The sequence below is a fragment of the Labrus mixtus genome, chromosome 21 (assembly GCF_963584025.1).
Source record: "Labrus mixtus chromosome 21, fLabMix1.1, whole genome shotgun sequence".
Taxonomy (NCBI): domain Eukaryota; kingdom Metazoa; phylum Chordata; class Actinopteri; order Labriformes; family Labridae; genus Labrus; species Labrus mixtus.
In genome coordinates this window covers 14,180,601-14,204,307 of record NC_083632.1, presented here as the reverse complement: position 1 = coordinate 14,204,307, position 23,707 = coordinate 14,180,601, and the positions used below count along the sequence as shown (strand labels likewise).

The window sequence follows — 23,707 nt, the reverse complement described above, 5'->3', positions numbered from 1 at the left end:
CCGACACCGCGGTTACACGTCCAACTATCTGTGGAGCCGCAGACATGAGAAGAATCCTCGGCTTCATGAGGAAATTACACCCACCTCCCGCCTCGCCTCGCCTCGCCTCGCTGTGCCAGAGTGGGACTCAAGACAGTCAGAGGATGCTTATTTCAGGTTTTAATGCTCGCCTTTTGAAATGCTGCAACGACCTCACAGGTTCAGTCGACCCAGACTGGAGTCTAATTAATCTGAATCAACAATTTGAATAATTGAATATTTTCTTTATTGTCATGCAATCCCCACCTCTCACAGCTGACATTAGCCTGCGTTTGTCAGCACGTTGACTCTTTTGTGTAGAGCAGAAAACATCTGCGCACGAGGGGGGTTTGAAAGAGACTCGTTTACATTTACAAGCCGAAGGAGCTCAAGATCAAAGATTCACGTTTGTTCTGTAACAGCTGTGGTTTATATGGAGTACCAGATCAAATAAGAACAAACTGTAAAATGAGGATTTTAAGAGGAAGCAGTTGAGGCTCACAGATTTGCTTCAGTTTCAGACACTGTTTAAGGTCGCTTTCACATATCAAGTCTGATGGACTCGATGCGATTCAGGGTTGAAGATGTAACAGTCATGCATTTTTCTTTTGGTTCGGTTTGCTTTCAGACTGCACTTTGTCAAATGTTGGGTTTCGTCGCCACCCACCACTAGTTGGGGCTGTAGCTCAGGTCAGAGGCTCCTGCCATCCGGCCTAATGCTGCACTGTGACCAGGAAGTAGTTGACGAGAGTTTGTTTCTTTGGTCCGCACCAGAGTTCGTTTATGCATGCAGACCAACCCAAACCCAGTGGCGATGCTGGAGTCTGTTGGGGCCCTAGGCAAAAATCCCTTGGGGGGCCCTCAAACCAGCGTTCATCACCATGATGTCTACCAGTGTCCCGATGCTTACTCCTCTTTTTTCTATTCCTTTTGTCTCTCCTGGAGACATATAATTACTCCTCTTTTTTCTATTCCTTTTGTCTCTCCTGGAGACAGATAATTACTCCTCATTTTTTTTTTTGTTTCCTCTTCATTAACAAACTTTGGAGTCCACAGGAATAAAGCATGCAACGCTTAGCATAGCAATGAGAGTGAGTGCTGTCAGATGGCGCCCCCTTAGGGAGGTTTTCTACTGTTGTTGAAAAACTTGCACATTATGGGCCACTGCTTTGTTGGAAGTTTGTGAACCCTCTGGGACCCCCTGGTCTGTGGCCCCAAGCAGTTACCTGCCATGCCTTTTGACCATCAGCGCCTCTGCCAAAAACCAAACGAACGACCCGACAAAGCGCACCAGAGTTTGTTTCAAAAGCACCAAACAGCTCAGGTGTGAATGCACCCTTAGTTCTGTCCTTAAAACCTTGAACTCTGTAAGTTTTTAAACTTCAGATGGCAAATGTGTTCCTCGGGTGTGTTCCTCTCACTGAGAAGAACGACTGACTAAATGTGGTTCTACGTTTTTTTGATGCATTCTTTTCCCCTGTTTTCTCTTTGACAACGAGTAAATTTAGGCTGTTTCTCATTATCTCGGAATAACGACACTTCTTTTCTCATAGCAAAGAGTTCATCTCAGTCGTTTTTTCCAGATCTCAAGACACTAACTCATAATTATGGGGGAAAAAAACAGCATCGTTATCAAGATGAATGAGTCACGATCGTGAGTATTCAACTTACATTGACTCGGTATGACGGGAAAAGGGAGTCAAATAAAATGTATGGCTGTATTTCCGCTTCAGGCTTCCGTTAATATGATTATTATTTGTATTTAGTGTCAAGTACAACCCGTGTTCAATGTGTCAGACTACACTTGTTGGATTATTTTTGATATGATTTTAATAAGGATGATGAAATATAGACTACCATAACATGACTCAGTGTATCTCTGAAAAACCTTCACAAGTAATAATGAGTAGGTGCAACACTCCCGGTGCACACAGGACACCGTGCATCTGCCTCTGTGAATTAAAGCTGAAAAAATCTGATCTGTGGCTCCAGGAGAAAAATGTTTGATCCCCTCAGCGAGCTGCAAACATCTGCAGAGAGCCCGCCTTGAAAACACCCAACACTGCACAGCAGGACCTGCACTGGCCTGCTGACAACTTCAACACAGGTACACACAGCTGCCGGCAAACACACACTATTAAAGCCATGAGCAGAACAAGCTTCAGTGACCGGCTGACTGACTGACGTCTGATTGCTGGGCTGGTCGGGCCAGCTGGGCGAACCTGAGAATGAGATTCTTCTCTGCAGAGTCGGAGTCTGGCTGCCATCAGGAGCCGGCTGTTTGTTGTTTTAGATATCACTGACTGTGATTAGGAAACTCAAGGCGGCCAGTAGCAGACAAACATGCTTTTTGACACACACACACACACACACACACACACACACACACACACACACACACACACACACACACACACACACACACACACACACACACACACACACACACACACACATCCCCAACAACACGCATGCTTGTCAGATTGTTTCAGCAGACTACAGTGAGATGTGTTTCATGAGCAGTAGAAGAAGAAAGGTGACAGAAGCTGCAGCAGAAAATCCCTTCGATGCTCACTAGTTTTGTCAAAAGCATTCAGAGCTTGTTTTGCTCTTATCTGTGATTAAAAGCTTTAAAAACACGGCTGAAGCAGGACTCAGGATCCCACTTAACGAGACGTCATTACTTAATATTCCTTTTAATGAAAACACTGCCTGCCCCTGTGCTTTGCAAAGCTTCTGCACATACCTGACATCAAAGCACAAGAACAAAAGCAGGAAAGAGCCTCTGCGTCCTCAAATGTGAAGAACGCCACCGATTCACAGCGTTAATAGATTCCCTGTGCATTTAGTTTGGAAATAAAGCAGGGAAATGAGGACAAAAAGACACATTATGCTGTTTCATAAGCGCTCTACGGTACGTAAATGTGCAAAAAAACACTTCACGGGCGAGTGCGGACTCCAAAGTCCTTTTTTTACCACCTCCGTCCTTGCCGCCAAAGTGATTAAATTCATTAAAATCTCTTCAAGTAATTGCAGCTCATCTATGGCAGAGTAAATATTCAATTAATAGAGCCATTTTTGATAAGTGCGATTCCTTCAATCCGACGAGCACAGCCTCGCATGTCTCCTCGTCATTAATTAAAATTTCTCTTTGCAGGTCAATTAAATTTGCCTCAACTATTCATTAGCCACAATACAGGGCAGCAAAGAAATCTATTAACGCAGGAGTTCATCTTCCGCATGCTGATTGAATGTGTGTGTGTGTGTGTGTGTGTGTGTGTGTGTGTGTGTGTGTGTGTGTGTAATGAGGCTGAGGTAAGGGAGGGTTAATCTTTCCCTTTGCTTCCCTCCTGGGCAGAAAGCAAGATTTAAGGCCCTCTCTGTGTCGAGGTGGCGAGCTGAGCTGCGGCGAGCCCGAGCTGAAGCTCTTTACCGCTCTCTGTAGCGTGTTTGGCCAAGGCTGAGTGGCTGCCAAACAGCCAGAGACAGAGCGCGGATGAATCAGCACTGACAAGGTGAAGCCCGCCTCGTGTTCGCCGGCTGACAGCTCAGGTGCTCAGAGAGATGGAGACACAACAGATTACATTTAGGCCGCAGCAGAGAGAGAGCCAAGAGAGGCGGAGAGCTGCAGATAAAGCAGCAGAGAAAGAAAGGAGTCCAGAATGGCTTTTGGAAACTTTTCTCATAGATAAATGAGAAAGTTGGGCTGTGATAGTGAACACTGGCGGGGTGTGGAGGTCTGTAAAGGCTCATCACAATGTGATCCCCGTGTGAAATGGGCGCTGAACTGCAGCTTTTCTGACGGCTCTTGTCTAAAAATTTTAAAAAGAAGACATCATTTTTGGTCTTTCTTGCTTTTATATACCTGGAAATTCTTAAACAGTCATCTCATCTACTGCATGAACATTATATCAGTGAGACTGGTTCAGAGGTTTGGGTAGTGTTCTGCACATGACACACGGGCACGTTTCAGTCGAGGCTTTGGTGAAGCCAGGATCAGGCCTTGGGGCGCACTCACACTAGACCCTGTTGTCCCGTACCGTGCTAAATCACAACTGTCCCCTCTCCCCATTCCCCTGCTGGGCTGCACTCACACTGCTCCAGGACTAACCGGGCCTGAGCACAGTTACCTCATGCACATAAAATCGTAATACAGCATGCACATGCATGAAGCATGCTTCGTTTACAACACAGGCGGATTAAAAGAATTGTGTAAGAATGTGTCTTATTTTGAGTCATGTTAGTCAGATACAGACAGAACACTCCAGGATTTCTCCATAATGAAGGCTGTCCACCTTTCTTGCCCATGATTGTGCTTGTTCAAGAACTGTACCGTGCCAAAACACACCTCTTCCAAGCGTGCCCGGGCCAAGAAAGTGAACCGTGCTGGAGCACAGATCGGAGCGCTCACACTGGTCAAACAAACTGGACTTTGAGGGTGAAGCGTGCTTAGGCACGTTACAGATTGACAAGTGTTTTTAAAGGATTGTGTTGTTACCACATGTGGTTTATCTGAGGTGTTTCTGAATTTATTAGTCCCTGAATGTGCACAAGCCTGCTGCTTAAGAACATGTGGGATTTATTCAAACTGAATATTTATGGAAGTGCGTATGTACGCTGTGCGTTTGTTTGAAAAATACAGATTTTTTTTGTACTTGTATAAAAATGCAGCTAAATCAAAATGTTTGGGACTCATGACAGCGCCCCCCCAGAGCCTGGCATCCTGGGAAACCCCTGGTACACGAGGCCCCAGGCAATAGCCTACCTTAGCTTTTTTAATTCTGGTTTACTCTCTGTCATTGAGAGCCATGCACATGCACAAACAGGACCTGTGGACATGCATTAGTGGAGAGCTGTCAGAGTGGGGCTGCTACACACTGCTATACAGGGAGCGCACCAGGGTGGTTGGGGCTTCGGTGCCTTGCTCAGGGGCACCTCTGCAGTGCTCGGGAAGTGCCCAGCTACCAGAACATCTTCCGCATTTTTTCAGTCCGCACTGGGACTTGAAGCCGTGACCCTCCGGATCCCAACCCAAGTCCCTACAGACTGAGCTACTGCCACCCCCACCTTAATGGTTCTTCTTCTATTTGTAACTCGGTCGTTGTGGTTTGTATTTGTTGCCACATTTTCCTTTCGAGAGGTTGAAGAAAACACAAAACCCCTTTAAAAAAAGGCCTTGCAATCACTTTCTACTTCATAAATCATGACCGCTTAAACTAAAATAAACCACTGATGAGGACATGAACCTCCTTTCTACAGTATTTTAACTTGAGCTAAGTAGAGAGCTTACTTATTGCAATTTTATCTGTAAAGAAAACCTATTTTGAGGATTTGTACGAACGTCTTAACAAGTCAAAAACATTGAGGTTTATGTTGGAGATGCTTCCTTTAATATCACAGTCCCGGTGCCTCCACTCACTCCAGTCTACCTCCCTAGGATTCATCAGTATAGTAATAAAATTATACTACCATGAGTGATGTCCTCACTCCGGACACTCTGCAGGGAAGCTGCTCTTTTAAAGCTCAGTCCTTGAGGCAGCAGCGGGGGAGCCCTCACAGGAAGAGGAACTGTTCCATTTCATGTTCATTTCAAGCCCAAACTATACCAGTGAGGAAAAGTATGAGCAACTGTTCTTATCTTTCTAATTCTATTATCTCTCTTACCGCGCTGGATTCAGTTCTAAATGATTAATCGCCTCAAATTAACGGTCCAAAGCGGGGGTCCGCACACACAACGCAGATCTATTTTTGGATCTATTTCATGTAGCAGTGCACCATAGGTGGTAAACTGCCATGCGTCCTGTGTGCTCCATCATTGCCCCAGGCTTACCCTGTACTTACTGCTGGCATGTAAACATAAACTAATCATACCATTAATCCCAGCATGCAACTGTGCTCTTTTTGAAAGCAGCCCATCTGTGAAGGCTTCCCAATTAGCCGCCGTCATATGGCACACGGCAGATCTCTGATACACATCAACAGCATCCTCGGTGCACCGCTGTACACAAGGAAATAATCAACAATACGCTCGACTAATCTGCTGATAGGCTGCAGGATTTCATCTGAAAAGCCCTTAAGATAATGTTACAGCTTTTCTTGAAACCAGAACACAAGCATTGTGCATCCATGAAAAGCAGATTGTTCTGTGTGTTATCTCCAGGAGGGTGTTCCTTGGACAAACGGCTCACATTGTCCGCCAACACAAACGGTAGTCAAGAGCATCAATCAGGGACACACACCTTTTTAAGGAACAAAAGCACCCCAACCCAACCAACACAATGGAAATTAGCACTTGAGCAGTGTAACACAACATCTTGGGAGATTCAAGCAGCGACAAAAAGAGAGCGCCAACAAAGCCAAACATCCATCAAGCCGACAACAAGAGCAGCATTTGTTTGTCCTTACCTTGCGTCCGCCTGTGTTCAGCTTTATCGGCGTGAGGAACGGGTCAAAGATCATGTGGCTGGTCTCGATGTTGACGGGGGACTGCCTCTTCCCCACCGAGCACAGGTTCCAGGCCGAGTTCACCAGCCCCCAGAACGACGGCACTGCAACACAAAAAGACAGGGCGGGCGTTCAAAAGAGGGGAAACATCTGCACGGAGCAGATAGGAGCGAGTTCCAGCCAGAGGTCACACAGCTGACAGGCACAGTTTTTTAATTATGACATTCAGAGCTGCCAGACTCACACAAGAGGAAATGTAATCATCAGAGTTCAACTGGCGGTGACTGGAAAGACTTTCCAAATGCTAAAATTTAACACTTTAAAGGTCCAATCTGTAAGATGTGTAGTAAGTGAAATGATAAAGTGACCTTACTATATGATCAGACATTAAGGAAACATGCTATGTTGAAGTGCTGGCTTCTCTGACAACAATGCAGCAGCCAGTATGTCCTCCTTCTAACTTTAGATTCTGGTCCTGAATGCTCTGGATTTGTTTGGACCAGAGACGTGTTCAGCTGCTCACTGCAGCGCTCACGCTCTAGAAATGGAACCGGGAAGGTCCTCGCGCCATAGGACGGAGCAAAACTGGACGTAGCGTACATGGGACTATGGGGAAAGAAGCAGTCACACTCCTACGATGAAGAAGAGGCTACATGAAGCTAACCACACATTTGTTTATCATATTAGCATTGTGCTGTTGTTAAAATCCATCCTGTAGAAAGATTTGTTCAACCTGCAATCATTCATTCCTCTCCTATTTCTAGAAGCTACATCACACTGCAAGTCATTTATTTTTGGAAATTATAGTCTCCCACATGTCCACATCATCTGCATATATATTTATTCCAATGCTGTCGCAGGTCGATGCTAACATGAGACTCAGGAAGCTTGGAGAGTAAAACTCATCTGCAGTGACTTTGCTGTGAAAGGCCCCCTCTTATAAGATGATATGACTATAATAAGAGGATACATGTAGGACAGAGTCTGTGATCAGCTATCACATGTACTATGAGACTGAGAGCACAGGATGGCACAGTGAGCGAGTGTCACAACGTGGGCGTGATAGGCATCTGAGCCAGTCATTTTCTTATGTAAGACTTGGCATCAGGGACCAAGGATTGAATTCCTCCAGCAGGGTGGGAAGCAGATCGAGGCTTATCATCGTCAACTCTCTGAGGCAGCTCTTTGCTACAATATCTCTGCAGGAGCCCAAAGCAGCGTTTTCCATTTAGGAACACAGCATTACGCAGGGATGAGTCATTGGAATTGTGATATGCAAATACCGCCGAGATTTCCAACAAAAGGCGAGATAATTTGAAAATATGCAAATTCACGATGACTCAGGAGGAAGCAGACACATCACAATGTGAATTCAAAGCAAAAGACTCAGCGAGTCAATAACTCGAACGAGACTCGGAGCTGCAGAGTTCATCGCTGGTGCTTACAGACACTGGAAGCAGCACTTCTCTGTTTAGACGGAGGCGTGGAGTAAAGACAAAGCAGTGTTTGTCTACCCATTCATTCATCTATAGGTTTCCTCGGATAATTAGCAGATTTGATGGTGTTTACTGTAGAATCAGCAGAAAGCATTTGGCAAACGTGACTCAGAAACACATGATTGATCTGTTTAAACGAAGAAGGGCGGTAAACTGTGGGGGGGGGGAGGGAGTTTCCTCGTGTTTGTCGGGGAGGAATGAACCTCCGTGTTCATTTCTTTTTACTGCCGGATCAGGCTCTTACTAGCGGTTTCCACACGATCCGCGCTGGTGACGCAGTGGTTAGTGCGATCCAATCCCACCTGTGGCTCCTTTCCTGCATGTCATTCCCCACTCTATCTTTACCTGATTTCCTATTCTATCCACTGTCCTATCGCTCCATTAAAGGCACAAAAAGCCCAAAAATAAATCTTTAAAGAAAAAAAAGTGATGGGATATACTCGGGCTGGGTCTTGTTTAAAGGCGACATATTATGAAAAATCCACTCTTACAGTGTTTTAGAACAGATATTTGGGTAACCTGAGTGTCTACAGACACACAACATGTGAAATAAACCCATCCAGTCCTTTGTTTGTGGTCTGCATAAGTCTTACAACACAGAGAAAAATGCTCTGTTTCAGATGTGCTCTCCTTGTGATGTCACAGTGGGATTCTGGTCAAAACAAATCCCCTCCCCTCCCCTGGTATCTCCACCCATGGACTCCATTGGTCTGCCATTTTTATTGTCGCTATTGAAGGAGTGATGGAGGACTGGGAAAACTCAGGGCGGGCTCATTACATTTAAAGAGACACACACACACTAAAACGGAGCGTTCTGAGAGAGCTGGTTAATACAGGGTCACAAACCTCCTCTGGTGCTTGATTCATGTTATATTTTGACCAAAGCACAGCACAGATGTTTAATTTAGACTACAGGGGACTGTTTGAAAAGGGGGATGATATGTCCTCTTAAAAACCTCACAATTGAATTTGGTTTCGATAATAGGGTGCATTATTTGTGTTTGTTTAAAATGAACTGACTCCGCCAGTATCAGATAAATAAGGAGTTTTTTTGAGCTGCTAATCATGCAGAGCTGCTCTATATATTTCACAGACTGACAACATGAAAGGTGAACATGAGGAGAATATGTGATCTTTAAGATTATAAGGCCAACATGATGCATTATGGGGAATCATGTTTGGGGATGTTGCATTCTGAGTATCTTTAGTTTTAAAGATGGTGCATTAAGAGAGAAACTTGAGACTGACTTCTATTTCTAAAATGCCATCTCTGGTTCCTGCAACAACAGTTATGATAGAAATCACTTGAAATGATCACGCAGACTTAACCCTTTAATCACAGAAAGGTGTCTCGGTCCACTGTGGACGGTAAGTGGTTGCTGAGCTGCAGACAGCAGTTATGGCTTGCTGTACGTCTGTAATCTCACAACACTGAGTCACATAGCATTAAAACGCTTTGCCCGGTAATCCCTCTGAAGGTGGGAGTTCTCTCTGTGAGCTGTCGACACTTTGACTTCCACACAAGGATTCAACATCTTCTGACCTGCACATCAGAGTATCAAAGAGAGACACTGCAGCTTTATGACAGGAGCCTGTAAACTTGACCTCATGCTGACTGTCAGAGGCCTTACACACCAGGAGGCAGCTCTCGTTTCTGTCACAATAGTGTGGCAGCAGTGGCAGCTCACGGCTGGATATGTGGTCACTGCAGCCTTTTCTGCCATCTCAACGTAGGCTCACAAATAGTGGCAGGCTGGCCTCTGCAGCTCGGATTTTCAGGAAAGCCCCGAGCAGTCGACCGAGATGAAGAGAGACTCTCTGGTGACTGTGGTGAGCTCTGAATATAACATCAGTGGAAGATACAGCCTTAGGAACATCTAAAACGGGAATGCTTCTCAGGAGTTAAGGATTTAAAATCAGAGTAAAAAGAACGGTTGCTGAAATCACCAGAGTTTAGAAACGGAAGAAAAGCATGGTGGGAAGAAAAAGCTGACCAGGACTGACTCTATGCAGCGTTACCTCTCCGGCTTAACTTCCTGAGATTTTTGACGCTGTGTTGAATTAAAGTCGTAGCCTCGAGTCCATAAAACAGTACTCAGCCAACACGTCGGAGCGTAATCTGTCCTCTCAGCAATGATATAATCAGAAGAAATTGTTTAAGGGAATCTGCTTCACATAAAGTTAAACACTTTGGATAGTGACTTGTGTTTCATACATAATTTAAGTCCGGATTCGCAGGACCTGCAGAACTTGAATCCAACTGAAATAAACCCTGATTCTTCATGCACGCATTCTTAGGTTTTTTCCTACAGCCTAAGATTGAGCGCCGCTTTCTTTTTCTCCTTTTTTGAAGTATTGATCATTCGTCTTCCAGAACAGTAATTTTTCTGATCCTCACGCTTGACTAAAAGTGACCATTCAAGTCAAGTGAGGATCAACGAGCGTTCAATCCTGACGAACGTTAATTAAGACTCTTTGAGCCGCTGTGTTTTTCTTCAAACCCATCTCATTGTCGACTCCGACCAGACCTGCTACGGCGGTTATCGCGGGCCACCGGCATTCCTGATCCGAAAGAACTTGGTACCATTTGGCGGAGTTCAATTGAACACTACGTCTCAGTAAGGAAGTGGTCTGATTATTAGATTGGGGTGTTAAGTCAAGCTTGTCATATCCGAATCAAAGCCTCAGAGTCAACTTTCATCAAATTTATTAAGTTCCCCTTTTATTTTTATTTCTCAAAATCCCACTTCGTTAAATCCCTCAACCAATATAGTTGGATCTCACCATGGCAACTTAAAACAACTCAATATTATTATTCACGTTGTATCACTGTCGTAATTATATTGATATTACTTATGCATTTCCTTTAACCTCTTCTGTTCATCATTTTTCTTTATTAAACTTTCATATAAACTTTCAGTACTTTGTCTGTGTAATTTTATGGTTTTACTGCTTGAGAATTCATCCCAATGATATGAGACAGATTTATAGATTCATTAATTACTACAGGTAATGTTAGTTTCCTTACTCAACAAGGATGGTGCCCCGAGTTATATATATATTAAATATTAAAAGTAGATACGCTACATAAACTAATGCTGTTCAACATTTATCAGCTCTGACTCCAACATAACTCCAACTGGCAGAACTGACTGACTCTCTGCTTGATAAACGGCTGGTTTCAAACAAGTTCATGGGTGTGGGTCGGCAGCCAAGTACAGTAGTTTCTCCAAGTCAGCGTCCATACAGCGTCCTCTCTCACCTGAGTCTTATTACGACATTTACAGCTGACACAGCCCTCGCACCTCAGGAATGGTGTGTTTAAGGATATCGGAGAAGCCAGATCAACACAGCCTAAACCCTTCTTTATTTCCTCCATGAAAACCAGTACGAGTATTTTGCTAAAGAGAAGGAAGAAGTTGAAGAACTCTACTGTTCCCTATCATTCCTATCACTTTGAATGAGCTACATAAGATGGCATCACAAACCCTTTGGATCGCTTCAATCATGAGCTACTGATATGCTACATAATGCACATCATGCCAGAGATGGAACAGGAAGGAAAACAGCGAGACAGAATTTGCTTATGGAGGTGTAAGAGAGAGAGAGAGCGTGAGAGAGACAGCGTGAGAGAGAGAGAGCGCTTTCAATGCAAAATCTTGAAAATGACAGTTAATCCATGTGCAGAATGGGAATTGAAGTGTGAGCCAATCGATCCATTAAACCCCGGGCCCCTCGTCGTAAATGTACACATAATTATTAGCCGCTGATAGATTCCTGAATGCGGCTCGAGCGGCAGGGGACATCACTCACCGCTGACAGAAGCACAAGCAGCTCTGTCAATAATCTACACACGGCCTCCTATAGCAGCCGTGCTTCTATATTTCACTCCCCGCGCCTCGCCCGCCCGCGTCAGAGTCACTTTCATTTCTTATTGGCAAGCTGTAAAAGTGGACGGGGATATATGGCGTGGCCTTTTGCAGATGTCGGACAGAGCGGATGTCTAATGTGCAAGTGAAAAGGGCAACTGAGGGCGGGAGGCTTCTGCTTCACGGCGGCTCTTCATCACAGTGTTTCATCAATGAGGATTCACATGATGGAAGACGGTGTTTAGCAAAAAAGACGGGCAACAGCTCTTACAGCAGCCAATTTAAAACAATAATAGCGATCAATCTGCTGCTCACAGTGAATGCTTCTATTAGTCATGTCTCTGTCAAACTGTTCTAAGTGTAGAAACAGGAGAATCCATAACGCTGCCTGAGCTCTTTGCCGAACTCCATATCGTGCTTACTGTACATTAGGCACAATGTCAGAAAATTGCATTTCATGTTCATATTTTGGAAGATCCAATGAGTTAGCCGAGGAGTACTTCTCTGAGTATTTTTGATGACTCATCCTGCACTCAGGATCATGGGGTGTTTAGGGGTGCTACCCCTAAGTTGAGACGGATCACTTGATTCAATGAAACAGCATTTGTTTCAGTACTCTCTTTCATGTAAAGCTGCAAAACCAGGTCGAAATTTAAGATATTTAGGAGATAATCTGGACTCTTTTTTTGGAAAAAAACAGAACTTAATTTGAGTCTGAAGGAAACAAAGAGGGGGACGAACCGGTACTGTTGTCCAGTACAGTCACATGTCATTAAAGAGGACATATCATCCCCCTTCTCCACCTTTTCAAACAGTCCCCTGTGGTCTAAATGAAACATCTGTGCTGTGCTTTGGTAAAAAATATAACATGAATCAAGCACCAGAGGAGGTTTGTGACCCTGTGTAAACCAGCTCTCTCAGAACGCTCTGTTTTGGTGTGTGTGTCTCTTTAAATGCAATGACCCCCCTTGATTTTTTTTTCCAGAATCCCACTGTGAGGTCACAAGGAGAGCAAATTAGAAACGGAGCATTTTTCTCTGTTTTATTTTTTTTACATTTTGTGGGTCAGTAGACACTCAGGTTACCCAAATACATGTTCAACACTGTAGAAGTGGATTTTTCTTAATATGTCCTCTTTAAGTTAAGCATAGAGGATGTTTGCCTCACAGTAGCTGCACTCGGCCTCTCCGTGGGTTGTGTGGGGCCGTGTTTGCAGACTAATTATACGGCTGCCTCTGCGGGGTGTGAGGTGCATGCTGGGTCGTCCCTGTGGGCTTATTAGAGTTCAGGGTTGTGGTGAAGGTGGGAGCCGAGGTCTGGGGAGACGCTTGCTGGACAATTAAGCCTTACATTAATTAGTTCCCTTAGCCGAGTACCTTGCAGTGAGCCATGCAGCTCTCAACACACAGCCTGGAGAGACGTTGTTTCCCATTATAGAGAGCTGGTCGCGGAGTGCAAGCCAAAGGATGCTTTACATGGATGAATTCAGACACGCCCAAGAAAGGGTGAAAGCTGCAGCCAAGACAGGAAACTGTTACAAAAGATCACTAAAGCTGCAAAGATTATTGATAAAAACCTTGGAGTTACATTAAATGAGATAAACATTCACATCTAAGAGCGCATAAAAGAGAACATATGTCTTCAAACACACACACATACACACACACACACAGACGGCTGATGCTGGCTGCAGAGGTATGCGTTTCATTAAACGGGCCCAGGCGCAGAGATAGCCTTAATGAAATGTCTTTATTCTGTCAACTGGATATGGATGAAAAGTTAGAGTAATAGTCTTTGGGAAACAGGAGGGAATTGGAGAAATGCAAAGTGAGCAAACACCCCCGTGCACGCTCAGGTTCACACACACATTAAGACTTTCTCTCCCCACCCCGTCTGCGCCCATAAGACCCACGTGCATCCTGAACATCAATTTCTTGGATGAGCATCAAGAAAAGTAGAAAAAAGTGCCTTCCTTTTGTAACTGCTGATGCAAAGCTGGGTTGCAAATTCTCCTGGAATGGGAGAGAGAGAGAGAGAGAGAGAGAGAGAGAGAGAGAGAGAGAGAGAGAGAGCGCTGAAGGAGAGCTAACAGCTTGGGAATAAATGCTTACTTAAGCAGGTATGGAAACCGACATCTTAATGATAATGAATGTCTAAGAGCCGCGCTAACGGAGCTGTCATATTCTGCTCGCTCTCTATTTGAAAGCGGCGTGCTCCTGAGCTGCAGGTTCCATCTTGTTTACTCACCGGGGGGGCATTTTAGCAGACATTTTGGTGCGCGTGTGAACAAAAGGAGATGTGTTTTTAATGAAAGCAGCGGACAGGGACCGGGTGCCTCACATTTATGAAAAAGGTCGTCATTGTTTTCTGAGGCTGAGGGAACTGGGAGACAGTAAACGTCTGATGTCGAGGACGTTATATAACCAGTGTTTTGAAAGGAAGCACAACGGATTTAGCTGCTTTTCTCAGGGTGAGGGTATAATAACATCTCTGCTTTCTGCATCATGAGGCCTTTAGGAGCTTACATCTTTGATAGAACAAGCAGCGCGGTGACGATCCGACGAGCTGCTGGTTATTTTTTTGCTTTGGGCTAAAATGAAGAAGTCTGCAGACAAACGCTCTCAGGATGTATAAAGTCAAGTCTCCATCTTTTGTAAAAATAAAATACAAGCTAAAATGTGATGTGATCTGTTTATAAAGCTGCTGACTTTAGGACAAAGTCGTCCCAATCGATGCGTTCATGTGCGCTTTTTCTGTTTTTAGCTTTGCGTCTTCGTTTAGAAAGCAACCGGGCGGCTGTGGCTCAGTTGGTAGAGTCGGTCGCTTTGAGTAGAAGTCAAAAGACGAGAAAAGAGCGACACAAGCTCATGTCCAGTTACTATTCAATGTAGAGTAACTGATAGCTTAGCTTAGCACACCTTAAAAGCAGCTTATAGCGTACAACAGACTGTTGTCACAGAGACAAGATCACGTGCAGCGCTTTTGTTCTCAGCGCACAAGTGCGTCATCCAAGGGCTCCTGAGGGCACAGTCAGCGCCTTCCTACCCGCTAGGTGGACTCAGGGCCTAAAAGAATCCCTTCAACACAGGAGCAGCTACGCTTAAAGTTAGAGATTAAAGTTAGAGTTTAAAGTTAGATGAATTCAGTATAGAGTTCTTTTTGAATCATTGTATCCATTAGGCAAGCTTACAGACACAATGCTTCTGTAATTACTGTTTGACATTCAGTGACTGACCAACACAACACTGTTATGCAGAAATCAGAGCAGTTTCATCCTCTTATATGGAGACAAGGAGAGAGAGATCAGGACCTCGGACAGCTCACGCTGCAGAGAGGGTGGGTGTTAAAATACAATTCATTTCCTGAAAGGATGCATCCAAACCATACTGCACAAAACCCGAAAGTTAGCATCCATGCTGAAATGTTCAAGTCTACTGAGGTGGACCCTAAAAGATGCCCACTGAAAGACCACGAGGGTTCAGTCTACTGAAAGTCTGCACTCTATACTGAACTGTGGCTCTTCGGAAAGGGCCACAGGCTGAATGTGAGAGGATGTCCGACAGCATGCTGCAGGCCCTCCCGCAGAAATGACCGGGCCCCTGATAGGCTCACTGAATGGGCCCTCCCAGGATATGATTTAAATCATCCTATGCATATTTGATCAGTCGTGTTAGAGCTAACCTCATGGCTAACACTAGCTCGCTCTGGCTCATTTTAAGAAGAGGGGGGGTTTACATTTTGACACAGGCTACATTTAACTGAAGAACAATAAATTAAATGTGTGTTTTTGTTGCTTTAAGTGGTAATCGTGATCATTAGGTGTAAATAACATTTGGTCATTGTTATTTAAAATTAGGGTGGAACATGTTTGTTTGTGCTAAGCTTCATGGTTCCTCCCTGTGTGACTGGATCCCAAAAAGCTTTCCCCTCTAACAGCACTCCAACCAAAGTTCATCAATTAAAGTCAACAAATGAAAGTGCAGAGGAATGATCCATCTATTGGAGAGAAAAAAGAAACAGGGAAATAAGAGGAAGAGGAGTAATCGTCGGGACACTGGCAGACATGATGGTGATGAATGCTGGTTGGAAGTCCCCCAAATGGATTTTTGCTTAGAGTCCCCGCAGAGTCTAGAATCACCACTGGGTCCGTGCCTCGCTTAAGGGCCACTCAGCTGTGCTCAGGAAGTGACCTGGCACCTCTCCAGCTACTGGACCAACTTCCAGACTGGCTACCGGGACTGGAACCGGCGACCCGACTGGTAACACAACGAGTATATCTCAAAATAAAAAATATTATCTTCTTAGTGTTTGAAAATATTCACTTCATGTTTCTGCAGGTAGAAATGTTTAGTGTTAAAATATTTTTGTGCTGATTCAGCAAAATCAAAAGATTTGTTCTGAATTTTATGGCCCAGAAGTTATCAGTTTGGGTCACTCACCTACTTAACGTTTAAGATAGGGATGAGGGATTATAGGATTATGAAGAATTTGACAATACTTAAAAAATGACACCCTAATAAAACACCAGTGAAGGTCAACTTACCAGTTAGAGTTCTAAAAGATCTCACCCGTCCTGACAGATGACACATTTCAGTTTAGCTTTTTTAGTCGTTTTGTAAGATCTCAGGAAAAAAACAGCAACATGAACAAAACAAACAAAAGCCGTTGGTGCTGCAGGTGAGGCGCTGTCTGTTCATAGTGGAGACTTTTATCACCTGGTCCTCAGCGGCCTCATTACCACCGTTCATCAATAGCTCCTTTTTATCAGCTGTAGCATTAGTGCTAATGAGGCTAACAGCGGCGCTGCTGACGATTAGCAGAACCAACTGTAAATCAGCAGGACGCCGTCACGAGCAGCGAGCTCAAGAACGCCTCGTACCTGCAGCTCACATATTGAGTGATGTGGAGTGAATGCATCTCAGACTGATGCCTTCCACACAGAGAAGAAGACTTTCATTTTTTTTTTTAAACTTAAAAAATGCTTTTAAAAGATTAACGCCTGACGCACGCTCACATCTAAAAACATCGTGTCACCTACTTAGAGTTTGTAGTTACACACTGAGAATCTGCAAAGACCTGGGGATCTTGCAGGGTCACTAACTGCAGGACAATATCAAGATTCCTTTTGAGAATATTCCCCATCATGCACCTGGTGGAAATTTACGACTTAAGGGGGGAAAAACTGGTGGAGTTGTGGAGGGAGCAAGAAAGCCTCTTTGACATGCCCTACCCTTGTTATGATGATAGAGTGGAGAAGGAAAGAAGGTGCAGACAACTGTGCATCTTATCCTGTTGGGGTGGCAGTAGCTCAGTCTGTAGAGACTTCGGTTGGAAACCGGAGGGTCACCGGCTCAAGTCCTGGTGCGGACCAAATATGGAAGTTGGTCTGGTAGCTGGAGAGGTGCCAGATCACCTCCTGAGTACTGCCGAGGTGCCCTCAAGCAAGGCACCAAACCCCCTCCCCACCATCAGCTCAGGCGCGCCCGCCGTGGGCCGCCCCGTCACCCTGGCCTCTCTCCATTAGTGTCCATAGGATCCTGTTTCTGCATGTGTGTGATTATATTTCAGCCTCTGTGTGTGTTCATGACTTACAGAGTGTAGAAACTGAAATTTCCCCTTGCGGGGATCAATAAAGTTAATCTTAGATTCTGTAGATCTCCTTTAAGCAAGATTTTAGAAAATGGGCATCAGAAAAAGAGAATTCCTGTTTGTACCCATCCCCATCTGTTATACAATTACATTTAGAATTTCTATTTATGCATTAATGACATCATCTCGCTGTGCTCCAGCTCAAATGGGAGGAACAAAATGATCCAAACATGACGGGCACACAGCTTTTCTGTGGCTTCTACCTATTCAAATAAGAAGATTTCAGCCTCCTCATCACCTCTCCTAGGCTTTACATCACCTCTTTACTTTGGAAGGTCATTGCTTTTGAAGTTCAGGGCCTCTGACCAAGATTCTGCTCGTGCAGAGAGGGAGCTTTGTGTTTTGCCACGGCTGCTAGCGGGATGTTGGACATCTGATTGTTTGCATTTGCGGATCAGAACATGCTAAACGTCTCATGAAGTCCTAACTCTCTGATGGAGAAGGTGGAACTTAAATGACTGAACTACTTTGTGCATTTTTCTCCCGCTTGTTGACCTGCTGTGAGGCGGTGCTTCATAACACTGCTTTGTGCTCGTGCCATTTCAGGTTACTAAATTATTGAAACACCAATTATGTGCATCATGCTAATTTTCTCTTTCCAATTTTCGAGCTACAGTGAAAGCAGCGCTGCTTGACCTTTGATTTAAAACCACTTTAAAATTACTTTGTACTGCTTTGCATTCATTATGGCTGAATGCATCTGGAAACTGCATATGCAACTTCTGAACTGGAGAGTAAAAGAGGGTGAGTACCTGAAGGCAGCAGGAGAGTATGTTTGTGTGTTTGTGTGTGTGTGTGTGTGTGTGTTGGCGTTGTCAGAGAAATGGTCAGTGACAGCGGGTCTTGTTTCAGCTTGTCCTGTGGTAGCGGAGTAATCCTGCTGGCCCAGCACCGTGCAAAGGCCTCATTAGCACTGTCCAGTCAACACAACCATAAACATGCCAGTCAAGCTAACTCCTCCTGTCATGTTGTTAATGGTGTGGGATATACAAGCTGGCGGCCAACAGAGGCTTCCGCTCTCAGGGGCGGAATAACAAATACAACGTCCCTCGAGGGGGAAGTGATGGAGGAGGAGGAAGTGGAGGACTACTCCAAAAGGGGGAGGGGAGGAGGTGTTTTTTTTCTCTGACTCAGGAGTTTATAAGCAGAGACATTATCGCTTATCGGGACTGGATGGATGTGCTGCCTGGAGGTTCAGAGGGGAGGGGGTCAAACACATGAAGGTGTCCCGAAACGCATTTTCCAATTAGTGAGAGAATATGTCCAACTAGGGCAGAGAGAGGGAAGTTTGTCCTCTTCAGACTGATTTTTTTGTTGTTGCAAAAGCGTCGTAACTGAGGTCAGCCGTCATCACGTCATAGTACAAACGATTGTATCCGATACAGCGTAATATTGTCGTCCCAGTCTGTGAATTCAAACTGCGGTAGCACGGCGCAGCACGAGCTTTTTTGTGCAGAAATCCTGCCGTGCCCTGCCACTGACTGGTGGCCCTTTGCAGGAGTTCACCTCGACAGCGCATGCTGGGATGGGATCCAACTGTCAGTGTACCTGTACGGGTATTAAATATATGGATGTGTGTGTGAACTATGAGATGCTAATTGAAGGTATGACAAAAAACTGCAATAAAAATGCACTTAGAGTTCACAGTTTGACAGGAAATATTCAGAATAAATCGTCTCTGTTGACCTTTTGACTATTCATGTAAAATTTGATATAAAGAACGATGTATTTGCTTTTTATTTCGCTTACTTTTATAAAAACATTTGCAACATTTTGATGGAGAAATAACTCAAAACAAACTGAAAGCAGTGACAAAATATCAACGCACACACACACACACACACACACACACACACACACACACACACACACACACACACACACACACATCCACATTCATCCACATGCACACTTCCACACACACACACACATACACACACACGTACACACACACACACACACGTACACACACACACACACACACACTCTCACACACACTCACACACACACACTCACACACACTCACACACACACACACACACACACATGTATACACACACACACACACACACACACACGTATACACACACACACACACACACACACACACACGTATACACACACACACACACTCTCTCACACACACACACACACACACACACACACACACACACACGTACACACACACACACACACACACACACACGTATACACACACACACACACACACACACACACACACACACACACACACACACGTACACACACACACACACACACACACACACGTACACACACACACACACACACACACACACGTATACACACACACACACACACACACACACACACACACACACACACACACACACACAGTGATTTTCTGTGTTAATTACTGGCAGATCTTCGAGGGCAGACTCCAGACTCCACTTGGAAGCCTAAACCTGAACTGATCGACACTTTCCAAGTCATGGCAGATGTATTTTTATCCTGGGGAGTTTGGCGTCACTCGCTGAGCCCCCGTGGAGACCAAAGGCAGGTACGAGCGGGAAAAACAACCGCAGTAATAATTACTTAAAAGGTAAAAGATTCACGGCTGTGCCAACGTGTCCCAGGGATAATCTGCTGTGTGCAGATAGCTACGCTGTGCACTCGTCTGGATGAAAACAGGTGGAGGAAAGCAACATAACGGACTAAATGTTTAACCATCCTTCCAAGAGCGGTTTTCATATTAGCTTAACGCTACACCAGGGTGGAGGTTTTTACACAGCAGAAAGAAGTAAAACAACCTTTGTGCATGCAGCAGAAGAAGACGGAGGTCCGGCTTTTCTTCAATTTCCCTCAGCTTTGTGTCTCCATTTCCATCCCTGCGGGAGTCGCGGACTCCTCCACAGTCCATGTCATTACATTTTATTGTCGTCTGCTAGCCTACGTGGTGAGCATGTCTAAGCATGAACGTGAGGCTTATGTGTGGCTTTAAGTCCACGGGGAGAACATGTGCGGTTAATCTCTATACCTCTCTCTCAGGTCTGAGTCCTGTCTCCACTTGGACTCAGGGTCTATATGCATGAAGGAGGAACATGATTAAAACACGCAGTGGCACTGAGTCAAGTCCTCCCGGGTCAAAGAGAAACATCTCTCCATGGAAGTAAATGAGAAAAGCGGGGAATGGAAGCAGAATTAATAAGCAGGGAGAGACGCTCCCAGCTCAGTGATCCGTGTTAGCTCGGTGTGTGCTCCATTGTTCAGGCTGAATGACATCATGCCTGGACTGACTGTCGATACATGACGACATGATCCAGGCCAATGAAACGCCGATCAGCAGTGACCGCAGGAAGTCTGAGGCTGAACATTCACTGACTTCACTTTGGCTTGGTTGAGGAGTCTGTGTCGGAATAAATCACTGACTGAATCTCATCTCGCAACCCAATGAACACTTCAGCTTTGATTTAAACGACTTGTAGTTTAAAAGATATTTGGTCTGAAAATCTCTTTTTGTCTCTTGTGATTGTATTATGTCCAATAGCTGACATGATACAAGAAAGTGACCAAATGTGGTTACAGCATCTAAATGTCACAAAAAAGAACAAAAGCAAAGTAAAACGTTTCATTTGTTCTCATTTGAAGGATGAAAAAGAGATGATAAAGATTAGTGCGACAGTATGTCTTTAAGGTCACTTAAATATGGTGACGATTTACAGTGGTGAAGAGGTGATGTGTGGTCAACACAAAGACGTTATTTCATGGCATTAAATATGAGTCTGAACAGTCTGTGTTCTGCTTTAAAGAAGTGGGACGTCCTGCCCTCTCTGCCTGTATGTGTTCTGTTTGGTTTACCGTAAAATCCGGTGCCTGTGAGCCTATAGAGCAGGGGTCTCCAACAGGTAGCTCGGGAGCTACCGGTAGCTCGCCTGCTATGGAGGCTTGAAGCCATCTGGTGAAATTCTTGGTTTCATATCGGGGGAACTATGGCGAGATTTGCAGAACAGGCTGTTTAGCGCCCTCTGCAGACTCATCCTGGGATTACTCAAACATATTTACCTCATGATCTGAAACTTTGCCCACGTTTAGTTTGGGCATCCAGCATTGTAATGCTTTAAGTGACTTTTAAACTGTGGATCAACGGGGCAACGGAAGCCTATATCGGTTAATGGACTGAGCCTAGAGCAGGGCTATTCAACTATATTGTTCAGGGGGCCAAATCTTCCGAAAGCTAAGGAACCGGGGGCCAGACAAGCAAGCCCATCACGGCAGTACACTGCGCTTAAGCCGTTTTTTCCCATCAACAACACAAGCTTGTGATAGGCTGCGAGCACAGGACCAAAGATGTTCTATTAAACGTGAGCTCTCTGCTGTTTTTAAAACTCTACTGTGGCAACAATGACAGTCATTCACAAGTTTTCCCCCCTGTTTATTATTTATTTCTTTTTTAATTGTAAAAAGAACCGGTCCGCGGGCAAGTCTGATGTAATACATGGGCCGCAGTTGACCCCTGGGCTGCCAGTTAAATAGGCCTGGGTGTGACTCCGACCTATGGCTCCTTTCTTGTTGTTTCCCACTCTCTCTCTATTTGTGCCTCACTTGATGAATGTTGTTTATAGTCCCATTAAAACATGGTTTGAATGTATACATTTTATCAAAGTCTTCGAATCGTCAGAGATGTTTCCTTTAAAATGTCCTTTGACTGCTGATCTGTTTTATGGCAGATAAATCCTCACAGGAAACATTCAGAGAGAACACATACAGAATAATGAAAGACTTTTCAAAATGAGCCCATTGACTGAAGGACCCGTTCCAGGCTAATGAATCCATTTCCCACTTTTACCTCCTGCCCTCTCACTCACGAGCTCTGAATTTCAAAAAAAAGACCTCTGCACCAAAAAGGAGAGAATTACCAGCGCTAATCTGCTGGCTGAGCGCCTGATAAGGTCCACTAATAGAAATCATTGTGTCGGCTTTCATGTCCCCGAAAAGAGGACTTCAATAACAGCGGACAATGAGAGTCCATATGCCTCTTCTTCTTCCTCTGAGGCCCATTTCAGAGAGAAAATATTAATAATGGCTCCTCTTTGACTCCGACTGTCACTGCGTGGGCTGTTTTAAGCAGAATGGCAGCCGAGTGACAGCATCAACACTCTCTCTCTCTCACTCTCTCACTTTCCTACACACACACACACACCCACACGCACACGCGCACGCACTGTGTCCCTGCTAATGAAGCGATGGAGAGTATTAGCGCTGAAAGCCCGGCCTGCTCACTGATGTCACTGGTATTAAAAACCTCCTCTCTCTTATTGGTGACATGAAAGTCTCTCTCTCTCTCTCTCTCTCCCTCACACACACACACACACACACACAGGAATAATAATAATGTGATTTGTTACAGATCCCTGCAGCTCCTTCCTTTGGCCTCCATACGGCCCCGAAACTTAAGTCAACGACAGGCTGTATATAACCTGCGAGGCAAAGCCGTCATCACAGTAACATTCACCACCGGTTACATTTACGACTTCATAACACACAAACAGGTAAACTAAACACACAGTGATACAAAAACACTGAGGAAAACATGAGTCTTATCCTGGTTTTGATCATATTCAGGATCTGGTGTTTACATGTACACACAGACACACCTGGTTCTTCATAATCCTGTATACATGATAAATACTAGTATCCTGGGTTCTGATTACTGCATCTTATTCGCTCAGGTGCGTATGACATTTATTTTTTACAACAAAGAAATACAACAATTTTGTAAGCTGACAAAAACGAGACAATCGTGAAACACAGCACACACATGTACAGGTCTAGATTTGCAAAGAAAGTAGAGTCTGATCTTTCCACAGGGGTCGTCAAAATCAAAACAAAATACAATTCCCTCACGGCAGCTTTAGGTTCCCCCATGTTCGCCAAACAGACGTCCTCATCTTCCACCTGCGATATCTGTCCATGCTTATTATTAAGGATTTATTATTCCACTTATTTATGTCTGTCTGCTTCTGAGATTTCTGACTGCTACTCAACACACTAAAGATTAATGCCATCTCTCTTTAAGTGAAGTAAAATAAATAAAATCACCTATATTTAAAGGTAGAGTCAGCAGCTTTTTCCTACAAAATGAAAATATAGTCTTATCCTAAAGAAAAGCTGCTCCATCGTCCCTTCTGGGCCTCCGTACATGTGTGGTAGTGACTGTGTCTACAGAGACGCTGTCCTCTGACTGGATTTTAC

General features: G+C 44.6%; 1 protein-coding gene across 2 annotated transcripts in view; it reads right to left on the bottom strand.

Annotated features, from left to right (window-relative positions):
* ca10a (carbonic anhydrase Xa) overlaps positions 1 to 23,707 on the bottom strand; it is a 216,834-nt gene that overhangs the window by 110,753 nt on the left and 82,374 nt on the right. For both annotated transcript variants that reach the window (XM_061028206.1, XM_061028205.1), the window contains one exon: positions 6,424 to 6,566. In XM_061028206.1, coding sequence (XP_060884189.1) covers positions 6,424 to 6,566 — 143 coding nt within the window. The remainder of the gene's footprint in view (positions 1 to 6,423; positions 6,567 to 23,707) is intronic.